The sequence below is a fragment of the Paramormyrops kingsleyae genome, chromosome 13 (genome assembly GCF_048594095.1).
Source record: "Paramormyrops kingsleyae isolate MSU_618 chromosome 13, PKINGS_0.4, whole genome shotgun sequence".
Classification (NCBI taxonomy): Eukaryota; Metazoa; Chordata; class Actinopteri; order Osteoglossiformes; family Mormyridae; genus Paramormyrops; species Paramormyrops kingsleyae.
In genome coordinates this window covers 21177668-21198775 of record NC_132809.1, presented here as the reverse complement: position 1 = coordinate 21198775, position 21108 = coordinate 21177668, and the positions used below count along the sequence as shown (strand labels likewise).

Genomic DNA, 21108 nt, shown 5'->3' with positions numbered 1-21108 from the left:
AATGTCTTAATTTAATATAGGCCCTATAATTAAAATTGAGCCATACTTACATAAAGTTACAAAAGTTGGTGTTTCATCTGGCATCTATTGACAACTATGGCACGTATATTTAGCTACTTTACTTTTGTACAATATAAATAATCCACACAAAAACGAAAACGCACCTTATCAGCCATCCAGTTGTTAGACGTCTCAACTAAATTCAACTAAATACAACTGAAATTGTGCACATTTTAGCAACTTTCCCTACAGATGAAAACGACAAATAACTCATCTTGACCTAAAAAAACAGGAAGTGTTTCTGCTTCCTGACTAAACTCGATCGATATAGTAAATAATATCCGCTGCGCCTTATGTCTTACAGAGTTTCTAAATCAAAAACCCGTTTTCAGACGATTCCTGGCAGCGCTTAATCCTCGAGGCAGACGCAGGTGGAGAGGATGGCCGGCTTCCTAAAGATGGAAATGATGCTGATCGCGGGTCCCGATGGCCTGCTGGGTGCTATGAAGGATCACAGCGACAGGTGCTTGTGTAATCCTGCATGCTTACGGTGCCCCTTGCAGTGCAAGTCAGGTGCCTGATACATAATTAATGAGCATGCTAATGAGCCCACTGGCTGTTTCGCCTAGCGAAGCCGTGAACGAAACCAGAGGATTCAGACCACGGACGGCCGGTCTGTCAGGGCGGATCCCACGAGTGCTCTTCTGCTATATGTCAGTCTGGACACCCGAACCCATGTCTTCTTCGGTGTCCCCTCGCTTGTTCTCACGGAAAGAAGTGGACCGGCATCACACCAAAGACTCCTGTTGGGTCCTTCTAGGGAACCGAGTCTACGATGTGACGGGATTCCTCCGAATGCACCCGGGTGGCGAGGCGCTTATCCTGCGCCGCTCGGGGAGCGACATCAGCCAAGAGATTGAGGGACCTCCGCATCGGCACTCCGAGAACGCACGGCGCTGGATGGAGCAATACTACATCGGGGAGCTGGACAAGGACAGCGTCCGGGACACGCAGGTACTTTCCAAACCTACTGAGCGCCAGCATTTACAGAGGTTTCCCGGACGGGACCCCGACTTTAATGTCAGATTCGGTTTAAAAGCAGTCTGCGCTGGAGGTTTCGGTCTTAAAGTGTGCGTCCTGATCTACGCATTAACTTGCGTTTCTAGGCTGACTTTAGAGGAAGGAACTCGATCAACTCTGTTTTCGCCATTATGCGGTTAAACGAAATGAAACAATGTAACATCAGTTGTCAGCTATTTAAAAGTTCACACCTTCCACACAAACCGACCTAACAAGCTGAGTGCAATTATGGAAAAATGGCCCCAACAAAATATTACGGACACGCAGGATCTGCCGTAAATGCATTTGCCTTTTCCATGTACAAGATGGGCATCATTATTATTCTTAGGCTATGTTACTTATTGTGCATTTTCATATGTAACCGAACATTTTGTAATCGAAATCGTGCGTCGTCGCTGAAGTGTTTATTGCTGACAAAAGTTGGTAAGCAGGTGTGGGCGTGCACCCAGGATATATGCGCATTCACCTAGCACAGAGGAAGGAGGGAAGGTGTCTGAAGAGCTCTTGTTATTCCTGCCATTACCCCCGCTGATTGAAGTCCAACCTCCATTATAGCCCCGAGCGACACGCACATTGAAAAATCACGTCAAGGTTAAGCGAACGGGGCCCTGGAGTTAAACGCATCCGCGCTAGTTTCGACTTTCAGAGCTTAGCAGAAGAAGGGCAGCTTCTGGGTGGCTGTATAACCGTACAGGACAAGGTGGCCGGGCCGACCACTTTCTGTACTGCGACAGCTATTCGGCCTCTTTGGATCTACATGGTCATTCAGTGCAAATCTATAGTAACTGATTTATCTGACGCATTTGTCTATAGCGACTTACAACTAAAGGGTTGCAATGTTTCCTGGGATTTTAACTCACGACTTTTGCGTTAGCACAATGCTGTACTTGTTGAGCTACAAGAGCTATACATTAATGCTGCAAGTCATTGTTATCCTGCTTGTTCATTTAGTTTGGAATGTGATCCAATATTTTACTGTCCCTCGGGGACAAATAAAGTTTTTTTATTTGATTTGAATCAGTTCATTTTAATGAATCACAGGTGGCATTGTGTAGTTAGAACCTACAATTGCACAAGTCCCTGTGTTCCCCTCAATCGTACAGGCACACCCATAACGTCAATGGGTTATAAACCAAATTCTTTACTGCACCTTATAAGTGTCTATTTAACAAGACAGGAACATGTACAAAATTGAGGTAAGTATAGATGGATATATAAGCAATCCAAACTATGCAGATAACTAACCAGTCTTACATACCAGGAAGAGTTTCTGGAGCAGGCATTGCAGGGTCTGGACTCCCTTATTTACGCATTAGTAACAGACGGGGTACAGGTAGAGCAGGAAGTTAGTCAGGTTTGGGGAACCTACTCCGGTGGGAGGTGATTGAAGAGTCAGAGGAGCTTGGAAAGGTGTGTCCACTTTGTGGTTCCATCCCACAAACATGCTTATAACAACATTAAAGGCTAGAATGTGGGCAGCACATGCTACACCTGCTTTAGTCTGTTTCTGAACATGTTCATGTCAGAGATTAAAGAGGAGTTTGTGAGCAGTACTGATCAGGGTGCTGGGAAGAGCCCCCCCCACTGCGGGTTTGTGGTTTGCCCCATGCTGAAAGCAGCTACAGGGCTGTAGTTTAATGTTGGCTTTGGGGAGGTCGGTCTCCCTGGTTCCCCCTTGATGAAGCAGTTGCCGGATTCTCACTTCATCTCGCTGCCCCCCGGAATCTTTTCCGCTGGTGTCACGTGACCCTGCGGCTCTGAGGGCACTGGAATGTGTCAGGTGGTGTGGGTTGAGACGTAAACACCAGACTTCCTCCTCATGATGGAGATGTGGGCTGAACGTGTGCCCTGCCCCATTAGGGACGTGCGGGAACCAGCCCCTCCCCCTTTTCTGGTATCATGGCAACACTTGAACCAGCTTCTTACATAGGCCTGTACCTCAGAGATAAGGAGTCCTTCGTTAATATATATCTGGTTCCCCTTTGCTTTCACATCACCTGGTTTCATGGGGGGAGGGACCGTGCATCTCTGCGTCCTGAGGCCTGGCTGCACCTTGACGTGCTGTCGATCCCAGTTGACTGGAAGGCTTTTATATTTCACACACCGAACGTGTTCCCTGTGACTGTCTCTTTCAGTTTGTTTTCTCTGTTGTTTTTATGTCATCAAACAATAGATAGACTGTGTGTCATTTTTTAAAACAACTGTCGACATTCCGGTTACTTTAAGCTGACTTAGATAAGATTTTGGTAACTGTGGCTCAGGCTGTTTGGGGTGGCTTTAGCTGACAGACATGCTTGGGCGGTTATGTTAGAGTGAGAATTGCTTTCGAGGCCTGTTTCTTCCCCTCCTTGATAACTCACAAAATGTATGCCATCGTGCCATGGTTCATGGAGATTTAGGGCTTTTTTGACATTTTCATGTGTGTGTGTATTTGTTTGTTTGCGCGCAAGGCTGCGTTTCAGGTTGGATCAGCGTGCATGAGCCTTATCCCACCTCTGCCACGGCTGCTCAAACCGGTCCGTCCTGTCCGCCCCACCTGCCAGGCATCAGGAATTAAGCCCACAACACACAGCAGCCTGTGAGAATGTTTCCATGAGTGCTTAGTGCTGGTTGCAGTGGGGATGGGGGGTAGGGGGGGGGTCTCAGGGAATGCAAAGGTGGAGGCCCGGCTGCGTTTGCTGCTTGTGTCTGCGAGCCTGAGGGTGAAGGAGGTGACAGGGCAGAGGATTATGGGTTGATGCAGTGGTCAGTGAAGCCGAGTGGAGGTGAATCACCGTGGACTATGATGAATATAATAGATTGAAATTATTGATTCAATTATTATAGATTTAATTGATTGATTTCAATTTACCTAACTTCGGATGGGCTGCCAGCAGGGCATTCTGGGTAATGGAGGGTACATGTTCGGCACACATTCTCTTTAAGCTGTTTAGTTGTTGATTCTCAGTCAGCGATGGGAATAGGTCACATGGTTCACCTTTGCGCTCGCAGCCGTGCCCTCCTTCCTGATTCCATGGCCCGACGTGTCACCTTCCGTCACTCCCCGCGGCCACGCCGGAGGCCTGCTTGTTCTTTTTCTCGGAGCAACGCCTGCTGGTGTTTGCGTGTGCCCGGCCCTGTCAGTCCTGTGGGCGTGACCCTCTTCTCTACCGATATAGTTCGATACAATAAGTAGGCAAACATAAGGTCCCAGAATCCCTTGGGTGCGCTGCCCTACGCTTAATGTATTTTACTGTTTCTGTATTACTCTCTCTAAATGATGTTGTAATGTATCACAACACATCCATGCAAAGTGCCTTGGGACGACTCTGTTGTGAAAGGCGCTATATAAAAATTGAATTCAATTGAATAATGCGCTTCTGGTGTTCTCCTGTTGCCCCCTCACACCTGTATCTGTAACGGAAGGTGTACTAGCAGCCGTGCTCTTTGGCCCATTTGCTAGGCCCCACCCCTGATTGACTCCCCAGGCAAAGTGTCCCCAGCCCCTTCCCCCCTCCCCTTCCTACCACCTCAGATACGGAAGATCCTAGGTAAATAAAGGCACAGCTTGATTGCCTTTGGGAGGAACATCCATGATGACACAGCATGTTTCCCCAGGGCTCTGCTCCTCTCACCGGCAGATTGGGTTGGCTACCAGCACGGTTTTTACTGGAACCTTCTCTCCAGGTGTTACTGGGCTTGCTTTCCAGGCAGTGCATGTGTGTGTGTGGCCATGTATGTTTTTTTTTTTTTTGGTCCCCACAAGCAAAAATTCAGTTTTATAAAAATCTGTGACTGCAATGGAATAACTAAAAATGCCAAAAGTCTTGTATTCTCTTTGGTTACTTATGGTTAAGGTTAGGGCTGGGTAGGGGTTAAGGTTGTCGTTGTTGGGGTTAGGGTTATGCCCAAAGAAATGAATGGAGAGATCACACAAAGACACCTAATGTATGTATGGGTGTGTATATCTGCATGTAAACGTCAGCGGTTATGTTATTTATGCACACCCTGACCATCGCCTGGGCGACGGTACACTACCCACGCTGCCCTGCGGTCCCGTTCCGGACGTACCGGGAACATGCCAAGTCTCTGCGGGCCTCCCTCTGCTCGCTGCTGGCACCCTCCTTTGACTGGGGTAAAGCACTCTGGGTGTTTGACTGTTAAATAAAGTGTTCTGCCCGGATCTGCCGGTGAGGGCAGATCTGTACAGAAAGACAAACAGTGTCACCTTCAGAGGTGCTGCGAGATGAGACTCCGCGAGCCGCCCAAGTGAATCAAACCGCGTATGGTGGATTCCGGGGCTGGGTGGCGCGCTCTGAAATTGCCAAAGCTCGTGGGGTCATTCTTCTGCTGACTTCTGCAAGCTTTCTGAGATCAGGTGTATGCGGAGTGCAATTATAGGTTGCCAGTCATGCACCCTGAACTGGTTTAGCAGATAAAGCTGTAAAAAATCTCCGGACTTCAACCAGAGTTTCAGGAATGTCACTGCGCCGTGGCATGGGGCGGGGGGGGGGGGGGGGGGACTCTGACCTATCGCTGCCACTGATTGGCCAGAGCTTAGGTCAGGCCTGGTCATTTTGTCAGTGTTAGGAGTTCCCTGACGACAGGGGGGTACCGCCAGTGACCACATTGCTGCCTGTGTGCAGCTTCCCCCTGCTTCTCCTTCTGTAGCCACTGACTGCTGATGCACCAGCTTTGCTATCAGTACTTTTGTACTGATGCTTCAGTGGAATTTATCAGAAAATAGCTTGTAAAATTAAAACAGACCCTTCCCAACATAGTTGCCTCATAGTGCCTTAAAGATGCCGATTTTATTAGCACAGAAGTTTTTATTTATGTATGTTTTAGATACTCAGATGTGCTCACCATATTGCCTCATAGTTATGCTATTAGGATCATGCGCCCAGGGTTTGTGGTTCCAGTCCTGCCTCCACCATGGGTGTCTGTGTGCATATTCCCTCTGTGTTGTGCAGGTTCCTCCTGCAGTCCAAAGACATGCACCTGGGTGGATTGACATCTCTAAATTGTAATGTATGTGTAGTTGTAATGTACACGCGAGTGTGGCCTGAGATGGACTGCCATCCCATTCAGGGTGTCAGCCCCAGGCCAACGCCACTGAGGATAGCAGCTGGGTGATCTGGAATCTGACCTTCATTTTAGGTTTAGGCACATAACTGATATGCGGTAGGGAGAGAAGCATTCACCTGGTCAGTCCGGTATTTGCATATGTGTAAAATGTGTCAGTTGTCAGGAAAGTACAAGTTCAACAGCGATAAAGTCTTAAAATGTTCCACGATAGCACGGTGACTCACCCTGAGGTTCTCTTTCCTTTGCAGAACTCTGACTTCTGGGTGATAGGGCTGGTGCGCATTCCAGGGAACCTGTGTGTGTGTGTGTAGCATTCCCCTGCGCTGTGTGTGCGCGTCTTTGCACTGATTCACCTGTCAGTAACAGTGCTGTAGGTGTGTCTGAATTGTAACTGTCATTATGATGGTGAGGAATGGCAGCTTGTCTCAGTCGGGCCTCGTCCGCTTTTCCCGCATTTCACTGTGGTCCACGTATACGGGCGTGACTCTCATTCCCGTGCGAGGAGCGGCAGCCGTGAGCCTGCGTGTGCCGCGTTAGGGGCTGTGCAGGTGCCCCGTCCTCGCCATCTCTGCCAGGCCTTGCGGGGGCCCTGATGCGGTGGGAGTGAATGGTAACCTTTGAGACCGACTTTCTGAAGGCAGGCTTGCGAATTCCATGCCACCAGAATGCCTGCTGAATATGAATCTGCATCTGCATTTTTCCCCTCAGAAAGGGCGTTTTGTTCCCCGAGGCCAAATGCGAGTGTGGCTCACTCAGCGAGAACCACAGATTTCTTTGTTTACGTGTCTCCTTTCTCTCAGAAAGGGCCCCATCCTGTTTCTGGGTGAGACGCTGTGAGCGTATAAAAGAGCAGAGGTGAGCCACACAGGTTGGCAGCTGGATGGGTGTGGGGGGGGCTGATAACTCCAGAGCCCCCAGGCCTATGGCGTCACATTCAGGTCTGCCCCAACTCCCTCCCATGCAGGGCCTCTGGTGGTCATACCTCTCTGGGAGGGAGGGGGGGTAGCTGATAGGTCAGATTAATTTAGACGCTCCACCAACAATGGCTACCTGCCGCTGGGGCCCGTTAATTTCCTTGCTGTTAATTATGGGCAGCCTCTACGGGGCTGGGGCCTGTACGGACTTCCAGGTCCCACTTGGGATGTCTGTCATGCTAGTAGACACTCGGCAACAGCGGCACGGAGCTTGTGGCAGTGAACTCGGCTTTTCATTCACACCACTTCTTGCTGCCTTGCGCTCAGTTTGCGGAAGAAAGATTTGGGATGCATGTGGGGGGGGGGGGGGATGGCAAAGAACGGGTGTCTGTGGGGTGAAAATGCCAAGAATGTCAGCCTCGTTCTGAAGGAGAGGAAAGACAAGTGCCCTTTCATCAACCGTGACAGTCATTGGCTGTCCCCTGTGGCCCGGCCCACTCTTGGTGCCCCGCCCCCATCGGTTGGTGACCAATAAAGTGACCTTTCATTGGCCGAGTCAGTTCTGGCTGTCCCGCCCACAGTGCCCAGTGGGGTTACCAGGCCAGGAGATTTGTATTCCAGGTGGCAACAGCATGACCAACGATGGCTCTTCACCACTTCAGCAATTCACACCAATAAAACACTCCAAGCTTGTGACTAATCAGTCTGCAGATCTTCACTGCTCAGCTGTTTCATTTCCTGTAATCTGCCATTTCTGCTGGGGAGGGGAGACAGAGGTTAAATCAGACAAATGGTGAAGCATTGCTTGATGGCATGAGGAGCCCACTTCATCCCTGGGGGCCCCCACATGTGGCCTTGCTCCCTAAGAGAGAGCGTTCTTTGTGAAATTCCAGTCTTCTCTAAGCCAGTGTCCTCTGAGACCCCTAGACGGTCCAAGTTTTTCCTCCCTCCCTGTTCGCAGTCTGGTAGAGAACCGGTATGTGCAAAAACGTGGACCGCTGAAGGTCCCAGTGGACCGGGTTGAGGAACACTGCTCTCAGTGACCTGAAGTGATTCAGCTTTAGAGGTTTCATCTGCAGGTGGTGCTGTGTCAAAGATTCTTTATCAGCTTGTAGGTTCAAAGTCCAATAAGCTGAAATCTAACATCTTTAATAGTAATTAATAAATGTAGATTAGATTCCATGGTGCAACCTCAATCATTCTGTCCGCCCTGGGGCTGTGATGCTGTTCTCAGATCAGCCGCCCGGGCATGTTGATGGCTGGCTGTGAACCATGTGAGAGGCTGGGCTAGACCCCCTCCCCCCCCCAGTCTGCATGGTTTATGCTGCAGGTGGGCTCTGTGGTGCCCCTACAGAACGTTCTGGAGCAGCCCCCGCTTCAGGGGACTCATTTTGCCTCATTTTGAATCGCAGCTGCTATTTTCCGCATCTGCTCTCTCTACCTCTCGGCGTCTTTCGTCTTCCTGATTCCTAAAAGGCCGGGAATCCCAGACACGTGCCGGTCCGCTATAACCCCTGCGGGTCCCAGGTTCGGTTCCTTTACTGCTGTCTGTATTATTAAGCAGTTAGCTTTGGATGATCAGAGGTGGAATTCCTGCGGCAGTGATGGTTATAACAATGAAAGCGGTAATGAAAGTAGAAGTACAAAGGTCACTTGCCTGGGGCAGGTCTGTGCCTGTGTGCGTGAGCGTGAACAGCAATTGCCTCAAACCCGAATGCAAATAGGATTGATTGGGTGAGAAGTACGAGCCGAAACCCTCTTAAGAGTGTGTGTACCTGTGTGAGCGGCATTTACCCGGAGCTGCCCGCATGTTTGTGTAACCCTCCCTGTACATACGGTGCATTCTCAATTGGTGGAAAATCCCTGGGATCCTGCTGCTGGGGCTCGGAGGTTGCTATCGCCGCCTGGGGGCCTGGTACGCCCAGCACCCCCCCAAGATCAGAGGAGCCGTGTTTACTGCTGCGGGAGCCGGCTCAGGGGAGGGGCAAGGCAGAGATGGGACGGCTGGTACAGACGCAGCCGTCGTTCCTGGCTCCAGCCCCCCTGCAGCGACACTGTGCCCCCTGTTCCTCCAGTACCAGCCGCAGTCAGTCCCCTCTCATCCCTCTCACACTCCATCTTTCTCCTTCCCCCCCCTCAGCACATCCGTATCTCTGTCGCTGATTGGGGGAGCTGGTGGCCGTACTGACACCATCCCCCCCCCCCCCCCCCCCCGTTCGGGGAAAGACTGGTTACAAAGAAACGTCTTTGTGTGGATGGTGAGATTCTGTAAGCCCCCACGGTTCAGCATTGCCCCACTCTCCCCCCCCCCCCCCCCCCACCCCCAAGTCCCCAGTCCATCTCCAGCCCCCCCCCCCAAATCCAGCTGTGAATGCAGCCCAGCTCCCTTATCTCCTGTTTCCTAACTAGACGCAATTAACTGGAAACCACCAACGGTACTGGCTGTGTTGTCATGTGCCATATAAGGGGTGGGGGGAGGGGGGGGCTCCTTTTCTCTCTTCTGTCTTCCCTCCATCAACCATGTACATGTAATGAAAGATGAGTATCCCGTCTGTCGCGCTGCAGTCCTTCCTGTTTCCTGTGGCCGGCTTTACATCCCGACTCCTCTTCACCTGTGGCACCTCCTGGCTGCTCCCCGTTTCCGCAGTCCTGCTTTTAGCAGTCCCCCTTTTAAAGCTTTTCGATCTACGTTTGCAATGCCGGTCACCACTGGGCCGAGAATTCTGGGAAATGTGTTTCTCTTATAGGGTTTCCTTCCTCTGTTTTGCTCACCGTGGTGGCCTCTTGCTGGGTTTGCGCCATCCAGTGTATGTTGTTTGGTGTACCTTGGCCAACGCCCTTCCCATGACTCCTAGGGCCTGGAACAGTGTATCAGGCCGTGACTCATTTGCTGAAGAGGCAGGGCCACTCTGACGCTCCCTGTTGCCATGGCACCCATTGCTAGAGCCACCTTTGTTTAGGATGTGTGGCACCTGCTCCTCCCCGATGGAGTAAGCTGTTATCATTAGCATAGGCATTAGGAAGCAGTGTGTGCGTGCCGAAGAAGTCAAGCGAGAGAGACCGCCTCATCCAGAAAGTTCAGCACGTTCCTGAAAGTGCTCACACGCAAGCGGGTCGCCTGCCCCCCTCGTCCTGCTCCTTACCAGACTGGCATCCTCACACTGCGCGTCTCACTGCATTCTGCGCTTTCCAGTAGGGCCGTGTGAGTCAAGTGCTACAGAACCAACATTGCTAGATATTGAAAAATATTTGATAATGGACTGAAAAGTATAGTTTATTGCTGATGTGTAGAGAACATCCAGCTGTTTAACTTTATAGTAAAATGTATTATTCAGTTGTGTTCACAAATATAACATTATTTTAAAAAACTAAATAGTCAGTGGTGTGTGACCCATCCATCCATGGGTGGATTCTTGATTGGGATGGTACCACAATCCCTTCCTCCCACTGATGAGGGGCGTGGCGGCTCACTGGTTTCAGTGTCAGCTAGTTACCAGCCTCCCCAGTTACCGCTACTGCGTTTGGAGCCCGTATCCATGGTGCCCATTGTGTGGCGAGGTGGTGGTTCTGCTGGCTGACAGGATTCCCTTGTTGACGCGTCCCTTCATCACCTGAGAGACACTGGAGCAGCCCGAACCGGTCGGGTGGGCTTCACCTCGTGTCCAATGGTCATTAGAGACTGAATGTCTGCTGTGGATTCCCCCCTTGGGTTTCACCATGTCCCCGTTGGCCGTTAGCAACACAGCGTCCACCCTCAGTGTTCACCGTATATCCTGAGGCTGTCAAGGCCAATTCATAGTTCACTTTTGCGTGTGTGCTTTCGTTTGCGGATGAGGGGATGTGACATAAATTTTGTCATCACGGGTTGCCTGCGGACTCAAATTTTTATGTCTAGTGGAAACCTTGGGGACCTCTGCGCATCTCCCAGGCATGTGCAAGATAATTGATTAGGTATTTCCAGTAGGTGGCAGGGTGGACTTGCACAGATCAGCGGTCAACCCCAAAAGAGCAGAGGAAGAATAGCTGTTGTAGTAGTAGTTATGGTGAGTGGCTGTATGAGGAAGTGCGGAGGTAACTGCATATCTAATTTTTCCTACTGTCCTGGCATTTTACCTATGTATACAGTACATTAAAAAGCAGCACTATTCCAGCATTTTGAAATCTTGGCAATGAAATTCGCTGAGCAGGTTCGGGGTGTTGGAGTCCTGGCTAATTTTGTTTAGGATTTCAAAATATTGTGGTATGCCTTATTACTGTAATACTGCCCAAATCTTGACTAATAACATTAAAACTGTTCATAAAAGTTTACCCGTTTCGCTACACTGCTTGTGTTTGTGTTTGTTGCAATATATCTGCCCTCTCCTGGTCTGGTGGAATATCACTGCTGTATAAATGCACTGACCACAACCATCTGGGCCATAAGAGACACAGCCTCTGTTCTGGAGTCCCCCATCAGGCCTCACTGCGTGTCCCTGGACCATAAGAGATACAGCCTCTGCTCTGGTGTCCCCCATCAGGCCTCACTGCGTGTCCCTGGACCATAAGAGACACAGCCTCTGTTCTGGTGTCCCCCATCAGGCCTCACTGCGTGTCCCTGGACCATAAGAGACACAGCCTCTGTTCTGGAGTCCCCCATCAGGCCTCACTGCATGTCCCTGGACCATAAGAGACACAGCCTCTGCTCTGGTGTCCCACAGCCGTTAGAGAGCAAACGTCTGTTCTGAAGTCCCCCCGCGGGCTTCACTGCATGTCCCGGGACCGTCACAGACTGAGCGTCTACTCTTCAGTTTCCCCATATGTTTCCCATATGATTCCCCATAGAGGTACTTTCAAAGGACCATGTACATAAAGAAGTGTGGCAGCAGTGCAGAGCTATTGGTGTCTCAACAGATGGCCTAGTATCTCCATCTCTGGGGCTGTGGATTCGAATCCCATGTGTGTGGCTGTAAGTTTGGGTTCTCCCCCTTGGTTGGGTTTTCACCAGCCACACAACTGATGCTCTCTTGATGAGAAATATCAACAGTGCTGTGGTCGCCTTTGGCATGAGGAGTAGATTAGAGCAGGATGACGGGATTAAGACTGATCCTAATTATCTTTCTCAGTAAACCTCTCTAATCTGAGGTTTATTTGAGTTAGTGAGGTATAGTAGTATGATTATTATTCATTTTATTAGTGCTATGCCTGTGGCTTTTATGTGAACCAACGAGAAGAGCAGAGTTTAGTCGGGTTAAGAGTGTGGACACCACTGAGAGGTGGTGGTTGCTTGGGGGCGGGGCCACAGCACTGGTGATGTCATTAATGATGTCAGTCAGATGCTCTAGGTTAGAGTCCGGGAGCTGGTTAATGTTTCATCTGCTGGAGGCCAGTTAGGAGAGACCTGTGGCTGACACCTCGGCAGGCACGTCAGCCGGTGTGTGCGTGCGTGTGCGTGTGTGTGGCTGTATGTGTGACAGGAAAGAGGGGCTGTGGGAGGAGCGTCAGGCTGCATTGGTGGATTTGGTGATTTTAGAAGCTGCTTGGGCAGGGGGTGAGGGCGGAGTGTGGCTCATAGCATGGAACGTTCTGGTGAAAGTGTGCTTAGGGGCTGTCACAGCGGGCGCTTGGATGAAGTCTTGCAGCCTGGTTTGTATTGTGTAAAAGAGCCCCCCCCCCACCCAAAAGATCTGTAGGTTACCCTAAGGTGGGTGGAGCATTGAAGGCTTTGTGGGAAACATCCATTCATTTTTATGGGAAAACCCTAATTCTAACTATCATGACCTTAACCCATACCCAGCCCTAACCTTAACCATAAGTAACCAAACAAAATACAGGACTTTTGGCATCTTTTAAACTACATTCACAGATTTTTATAAAAATATGGTTTATACTGTGAAAAATATGTGCACAAATAAGCTAATAGGTGACAGGTTCTGCTACATTGTGGGTCCCCTACACACAAACCTACACACGTGATGCCGTGAGCTGGCCTCTGGCTTACAGACTGCAGAGTTCATGCCATGGATAAAGAGACTTCACTTCAGCAATAATATAGCAACCATAGTTAAGAAATGACTGAAACCTCTCTCTCTCTCTCTCTCTCTCTCTCTCCCCTTCTCTCTCTCTGTCTCTCCTCTCCCTCCTCCAGGTAAGGGAGAGGAGGAAGCCCCAGGAGCACACAGATGGGATGGAGGAGCAGGAGGAGCTGTCAGCCACCAGCCGCTGCAGCAAAGTCAACTTTGAGACGGTGAGGGTGGTGACATGTCTGGCCTGGCCACCAGGGGGGCGTGTTTCTGGTGTACAATAATATCATCAAACTGCCAGTGTATATTTTATAGGAATGAAAAATACCCAACACACCTACAGTCTTCATGTAATAAATAAAGGGTAATGGTATACGTTGAGTGCACCTTCATACTGCATTTATAATGCATTAATAGAAAATTCATAAGCAGCATGTATGTATTCGTTAACATACCTTAACAGCTTTATTATACATTAATAACAAACATTATACAGTAAAATCCACTTATAACGCACTTCAAGGGACCTGGCAAAACAGTCCCTAATATCCAAAGTCCGTTATATCCAGAGTTGCTGTATGTCCAGAACACAACTACAGGACACCATTTACTCATGCCACACCCCAGCAGACACACGTGTGGTATAGATTATTATATTGTACATGTAGTAATCCAACTTCACCTGACCAGATGCGTGACTATTAATAATCCCGACTACGTATCTGCGCTGGATATCACCGGCACGCCACGCGCCTTGTAGGCGGAGCTGCATGTCCGTTATAGCCGAACAAAACTACAGCTAAAAGCGGCCCTGGGGACCAAATTGTCTGTCCTTTATAAGCAAAATTCCATTATATGTGAGTCTGCTATATCCGATGCTTTTTCTGCATGTTCTTAAAGGTGCACGGCCGGGACCAGCGGACCTCGTCCGTTATAGACGATATTCCGTTATAAGCGAGTCCACTATAACAGGATTTTACTGCATGATGATGACAAACATTATAATTGTACAATCATGCAATGTTTGTTAATAATGTATATTAAAGCTGCTAAAGTATGTTACAATGTTAAGGTTTGCTTAAATGCTGTTTATGAATGTTCTTTGAATGCATTATGAAGGTTCCGTTTATGTAAAGTGTTACCAAATAAAGTTTGTTAAGCGGACACAGTTGCTTGGGTTAGTCTGGCAGTACACACATGTGCGTTTGCTATGCGTGAGAATCGCCTGGCGTTTCTCACAGCTTGGCCAGTGCATGGTGGGTATCACCCGCTTCAGCTTGGGGTAGTGGGGGATGGAGGGTGGAATGCACTCATTGCTACTAATTAACAGCATGAGAAGCGTGATGTTAAGCATAATGGGCTTAATGTTTGACCGATTGGGCTGGGTGAGTAACAGCGAGGTGGCAGCCAGATGCACCAAGCGGAGCGACACGCTTGGGTCAGAAGATCATAGCAGGCAGCTGATGTGTTATGCAATATAAGCACAGACCAGTGATTCCTTCCCCTCAAATTCAGATGCGGAAACTGCAGCCTCACTTAATGCAACGCAGGGTTTCTGTCGCATGTAATGCAGTGAGTCCCCAGTCACATGCAGGTCATCCAGTTTTAAACCAGCACCAGAATTAGAATTTAGTGATTAATTGTCATTGTTGACACACCACAGCACACAACAACGAAATGTGTTCTCTTTTAACCCATATGTGACACCGTGACATAGCAGGGGGCAGCTAATTCAGCGCCCGGGGAGCAGTGCTTGGGGGCGGTACCTTGCTCAGGGTACCTTAATGATGCCTTGCTGGTCAGGGATTTGAACCTGCAATCTTTCAATTACAAGTGCGCGTCCCTAACCATTAAGCCACCACTGCCCACCACCCCTATATGCAGAAGAACAGGCTGATCTGCTTATCAGGAATGAAAACATGCCCTCACTATGCCCCTCCCAGCTTGGAGGGGAAGGGGGTTGGGTTTGGCTTCGCAGAAGACATAGACCTTGTGGAGGCTGTGCCTCACGGCCAACCTCTGGGGCTTTGCACGGAGGCAGGTCGTTGCTCCTCAGGTCTCTGACCCCAGCTTCCTCATGCAATCTGGCCCACATAGCCATGCTGCATGTCAATCGCGTCAGGACCCCAACCCCAGGGGTGGACATGGGGCGGGGAAAGGAAATCTCCCCCACTGTGTTTACTCTGTTGCCTCTTTGCTTTAAACCTGACTTCATAACCCAGAATGAAGGGCAGACTGGCGGAGGAGGCGGTCTGCCACCAGCTCTTTGTCTTTCTTGAGGTGTCGATTAGCTGCTTGGCCAGGAGAACAGGAAAGGCGATCAGATGTTCTACTGGTGACATTTTTCACCCGGCTTCACTGAGCCTTTTGAGGAAATGGGCAACAGACCAAAAGCATGAGACCACAGAGCAGTGAATTTATCTGTGAGGAAAAGAAAGGCAAGAACAAGTCTTAGGCTTGAAGGGGGGGCTGTGAGTGCAGTGCCCCCTATGGGTCCAAGTGACAAGTGAGTCCCAGCACCATTTCTTGTCTGGCTGTTAACCCCTCGCCTGACATGTTATTTCCCTTTAATTTGATTGATGTGATTGATGTCATGCTTATTAATAATTTGCATTGGTTACTGTCAATGTCAATAAGCTTTTGAACAAAAAAACTTTGTACAACTGCTAAGCAAAAGGCCCTTTCTGAGCAGTTTCCCAGCAGCCACTGTGTTCTTCCTCAGCTCGCTGACTGTGGGTCTCTTGTTATGAGTGTGCCTCAGTAGGTGACCTCATCGCCGTGGTCACCTGATAACTGTTATCAGGGACCTGTGGAGTTCAACAAAACCTCACATAATGCCACTACTTCCTGCATTGCCACTGCAAAGCTAAAAAACAAGCAATGGAGTCATTGGTGTGATGCAATGGCTCCCTCTGTTGACAGTTCTTGGTACTGTGACTCTTCTGTTATGGCAAATCTGGTGCCTGTAAATTTGTGTTTGAACTTTCCTCTAACTTTGGCTCCTGGTGGTTGGCCCAACCCCCACAGGACTTGGTAGACTGGCACAAGCCCCTGGCGTGGCAGGTTGGGCATCTGCGTGAAAAGTATGACACATGGGTGCATCAGCCCGTGGACCGACCCATCCGGCTTTTCCAGTCTGAATTTTTGGAGGCCAGCACCAAGACTTCCTGGTGAGACTCACAAACCTGATCTGATTGGCTAGTGTGGTTAGATCTCTATGTGACATTATGAAGTATCTCTGCATGTTCTACGCATGGTGCATTCAGTAGGTAACACTGTATGTGTTTGTTTAGTGAAACTTTCTTCTTGTGCTGTCTATGTTCAGTAAGTGAGACTGTCTTCCTGTGTTTTGCGTGTTCAGTAAGTGATACTGTGTGTGTTTGTTCAGTAAGTGACTGTGTCTCCCTGTGTATTAAGTGATACCGTATGTATATATATATATATATATGTGTGTGTGTTCAGTAAGTGACTCCCGGTTGTCTGTGTGTTAAGTTACGTATGCCCTGCGTGTGTTTAGTAAGAGTCTCTATCTCCCGGTGCTTTGTGTGTTAAATCATATTCTGTGTGTGTTCAGTAAGTGACTCCCTGTGCTTGGCGTGTTAAGTTGAACTGTGTATGTGTGTTTTCAGTAAGTGATTCTGTTTTGCGGTGCTCTGTGTGTTGTTATACTTTGTGTGTTCAGTGAGTGACTCTGTCTCATGGTGCTCTGTGTGTTAAGTCATATTCTGTGTTCAGTAAGTAACCTTCTCCCTGTACTCGATGTATGAAGTGTGTGTGTGTGTGTGTGTGTGTGTGTGTTCAGTAAGTGACTCTGTTGTCTTGTGCTCCATGTGTTCCCAGGTACATGGTCCCAGTTGTGTGGATGCCCCTGGTGTTATATTTGAGCTGGTACTGCTATACCACCTTAGCACAGGAAAAAACCAGACTGTTCATCACCACAAGTAAGACTCCCCCCACTTCCACATATACCTTTACCCTCATTTACTTGTATGCTCATCTACCTGAAATATCACTTGTATAATCAAATCACATTCCCTACATTATTTTGATAGTGACATAATGGCAGAGCTTTGCCCAGGTTCTCTGATATGCCCACCCTCCGGTTCTCTGTCACTCCCACCCTCCGGTTCTCTGACGCGCCCACCCTCTGGTTCTCTGACACACTCACCCTCCGGTTCTCTGACAAGCCCACTCTCCGATACTCTGTTACTCCCACCCTCCAGCTCTCTGACACTCCCACCCTCAGGTTCTCTGACACTCCCACCCTCCGGTTCTCTGTCACTCCCACCCTCAGGTTCTCTGACACTCCCACCCTCAGGTTCTCTGTCACTCCCACCCTCCAGCTCTCTGACACTCCCACCCTCAGGTCCTCTGACACTCCCACCCTCAGGTTCTCTGACATGCCCACCCTCAGATTCTCTTACACGCCCACCCTCAGGTTCTCTGAAACGCCCATCCCCTGCTTCTTTCTTGATTGTCTGACATGCTCGCCCCTGCAGATTACTCATTCATGGTGCACAAGTACACCTTCCCTCTGATCTTCCTATTTGGTATGTTCGTGTGGTCCTTCATTGAGTACTGCATCCATCGCTTCGTATTTCACATGCGCCCTCCTGCCCACAACTATTACCTCATCACCCTGCACTTCCTGTTGCACGGGCAGCATCACAAGGTGAGTGGGGCCAGGGGGGTGGGCACCTGTGCTCTCTGCTCTGGAGTCCTTTGACACCTGACACCTGACTTCTGACCCCACAGTCCCCATTCGATGGCTCCCGCCTGGTGTTCCCCCCCGGGCTGGCCTCGCCTGTCATCGGCGCCTTCTACCTGCTCATGCAGGCTCTCTTCCCTCATGGACTGGGCCTGTCCATGTTCGTGGGGGGGCTGTGTGGCTACGTGGTGTATGACATGATCCATTATTACCTGCACTATGGCTCCCCCCTGAAGGGCTCCTACATGTACGGCCTGAAAGTCTACCATGTCAAGCACCACTTTGAGCACCAGCGAGCAGGTAGTGTGTCAGTGATGTGACTGCCCCCCCCCCCGCTTGTGACCCAACCTCCAGCCTCAGTTTGCTGCTCACCTCACCAGAGCCCCACTGATAAATTAACATGCCAAAATTACAGCTCGTTGTCAGCTAATTGCAGATAAATTGGTATCATATTGTTTATAATGGCCAAGTGTATTTTTATACATTTGACTCTCAATTATCAGTACTTTAATGTATTATGTTGCACTCTTATTCAAGTTATGATTTATGGCAAACAAAAAATTTATAATGTCATGTCATGTTCTCTTGGTGAGGACTTAAATAACTACATATAATAAATGTTAGGGAAAATCTTTGTTTAAGTTATGGTTGTCTGAAAAAAAAAGAATTTTGGCTATTATATCAGGATTTAATTATTGGATTTTTTAAATACTCAAATATAGAAATGAGCACTGGTATCGGAAAATGTATTGGCTGGACTGTAAACCTCACTAACATTGCTCAATTGTAAATGGCAATAGAAAGTCAGAGCTGCTAAATCTGTGAAATGTTCTGTGAGCTTCAGCAAACACGAGAAACCCCCCCGGCCCCCATGAAGCTGTGTGTTTTCTTTTTTGGTTCTGTCTTGGCCCAGGCAGCCATGGAATGATGAACAGCCTCACTTTGCGTGATCTTGCCTTTTACTGTTGTTCTTTGTGCTCGATTCATATATAAATATATAAGAGTCTGTTTTCTGATGTCCACCATTGTCTCCCCCCCCCCCCCCCCAACAGGTTTTGGAATCACCACCACTTTCTGGGATCGCCCCTTCAACACCTTAATTCCGGACGAGTCCTTTGAAGGCACTCACTGACTGGGGGGCACTGCAAGCACCTCCTCCTGTCACCCGATCTTGACCCTTGCCCAATCCCCAGCCCTGCTCTCTATATGGCTCCACCCCCATCCCACCCCCTGGCCCCGCCCCCCATAGCCCCCCCTCCTCTGTCCCCAGCTGTTTTTCTGCTTCCCTCCCTGATATTTCTGTCACCATGGCCGCCGATCACAGTGGGGAGAGTTCTGTCAATTAAACCACCCTTAAGAGGGGCTAATATATATTTATTTATTGATTCTCTAAAAACGTTCAAAGAACGGACAAAGTGTGGGGGAGCATAATTTTTCCGTGTTTCTTTTAGGGTTAGTGTTCATGTTAAATTAATGAGCATTTACAAAACGTTTTCTTGTTGGTGGTAACAGGAGACAGAGAGAGAGAGCGAGAGAGAAAGAAAGGGAGGGAGAGAGAGCGGAAAGGAGAGGTGGTGAGGGAAAGTTGATGAGGGAGTGAGTATGTTGCAGAATATGAGAGGTGTAGTACTGAAATTTGGCCTGGCGGGGGCGCAAGGGTCCTCTCCCGGTCTCTCTTCAGAGCTGACATAGCTTTGGTGCTGCTAACCACCCCATCTGTTTGTGAAGACGGCTGCTCTTCGCCAATCATTCTTTACCTTCAATGAGTCGGGGTGGCCCCTGGGAGGGGGAATGGGTGTGGTTTCGGTACTCTGATTGTCTGCGTGCTGTGCCTGTGCTTTTGGGTCACCGAGGATACCCAGTAAAGAACCCAGAGAAGATGAGGCCGTGGCCGGCAGGACTCTGCTGCAGTGGGGGGGGGCCCGGAACTGAGTGGTTACCAGTGGTGCTGCGGTTTGTGAGCAAGGGCTTCTGGGAGTGGAGACACGCCCCCTTGGGCTATGACCTCATCCATTGAAGAGCCCTGGATGTAGAAAAGCCCCCCATCTTCATCTCATGGCAGATATCTCTGGTGCTCCGTCCCTCCTTAAGGTGTCCTACTCGGTCTTCCTTCCTTAACACAGTTCCCGGCTCTGTTCTTGTTCCTTAAAATTTCCCAGCTATTGGGGGAGGGGCAGGGTGGGGGGTTGCAAGGAGAGTTGTAAAGAAAAACACTGGAAATTCATGGGAAACGCCACTCGTCCATCTTCTGTTGAAGCTGTCCTCTTATGATGGACAGGCTCAACAGGGGAAGCCAGTGACAGAGGGAGGGGGGGGGGGCGCTGGCAAAAGGAGGGCAATGCAGGGGTGCGGGGGTCTGAAGCTGATTTGAGAAGATGCAAGCAAGAAACACCTAATTAGTAGTCTGACTTACCACTAGTTTGATTTAAAAAAAAAAAAAAAAAAAGTAATTTGCAGATGTTTATGGGACATGGCCCACCCCCCAAATCCCTGGTCCATGCCCCCCCCCCCCCATAGCACCTGACCAAACCAAATGATGTAGGAGTACAGGAGGGGCTGTTTGTTTGGATAAATGAAATATATGTGTATATTTATAAACAATGTGTTCGCTTTATTGAGGAAGAAAAATGCACAGCATCTATTTCTTTAAACTAAATGATACTTCTAATAATTTTCTAAATCTGTTTACTACAATACATTTTTAAACCTTTTTTTAAATGTCTATGCAAACACAACGCAAAATGTATTTGTAAATAAACACGTGAATATTTCTGAACTGTGCTGCTGTTTGTCCATTTTTGAGACACTCCTTCTGTGACACATTATTTTACACATACTGGGCAACTGGGTTTGGGGGTGTGTGGCTGTAAGAGTAAAAAAAGTCTGTTTTAGTAAACTTAGACTTGTTTCTGTGATTGGTGGATTACCCTGGCTTTGGCGTGGCCAGGCCTGTGATTGGCTCCGGCTTTAGCTCCAGTGAAATGTCAGCAGATATGACAGAATGCTTAACTACCTGTTTTTTAAATAGTAAATAATTAAGAATGAATAAATAAAAAAGAGCTGAGGATATTCCCGAAATAGCCGAATTTAATCGCTTACTGTGTTGTTTTATATGACTTTACAGTTTAATTTTATATAATTGTTAAAGGTGGTTCACTGGCTCCATTGCCTGACGCCCCAAGGGCTGGGGGCTGGGGGGGGTCTAGCATGTTCCACATGGTTCTCCAGTTTCCACATGCAGCCAGTCAGACTGGTCTTTCTAGATTGCCCATTGTGTGCAGTGTGTGATTTGTGACGGACTGGTATCCTGGTCAGGATATGCCCCTCCCCTGTGCTGCCT

The 21108-nt window shown here is 49.0% G+C and overlaps 1 protein-coding gene across 1 annotated transcript; it reads left to right on the top strand.

The window, feature by feature from the left end:
• The first annotated feature begins 563 nt into the window (after positions 1-563).
• On the top strand, positions 564-20544 carry fa2h (fatty acid 2-hydroxylase). The gene is made up of 7 exons (XM_023841684.2): positions 564-1014; positions 13186-13284; positions 16088-16230; positions 16901-17001; positions 17560-17732; positions 17816-18068; positions 18821-20544. Exons 1-7 carry the CDS (start codon positions 592-594, stop codon positions 18898-18900), a joined length of 1272 nt encoding a protein of 423 aa, XP_023697452.1. The 5' UTR covers positions 564-591; the 3' UTR covers positions 18901-20544.
• Positions 20545-21108: the final 564 nt, after the last annotated feature.

What these genes read in the sequence shown, in the direction of transcription:
- fa2h (XM_023841684.2), top strand. Translation starts at nt 592, where the DNA reads ATGAGCATGCTAATGAGCCCACTGGCTGTTTCGCCTAGCGAAGCCGTG. An exon ending in ACAGCGTCCGGGACACGCAG is followed by an intron (nt 1,015 to 13,185) that starts GTACTTTCCAAA and finishes TCCCTCCTCCAG; the next exon opens with GTAAGGGAGAGGAGGAAGCC. An exon ending in TGCACGGGCAGCATCACAAG is followed by an intron (nt 17,733 to 17,815) that starts GTGAGTGGGGCC and finishes CTGACCCCACAG; the next exon opens with TCCCCATTCGATGGCTCCCG.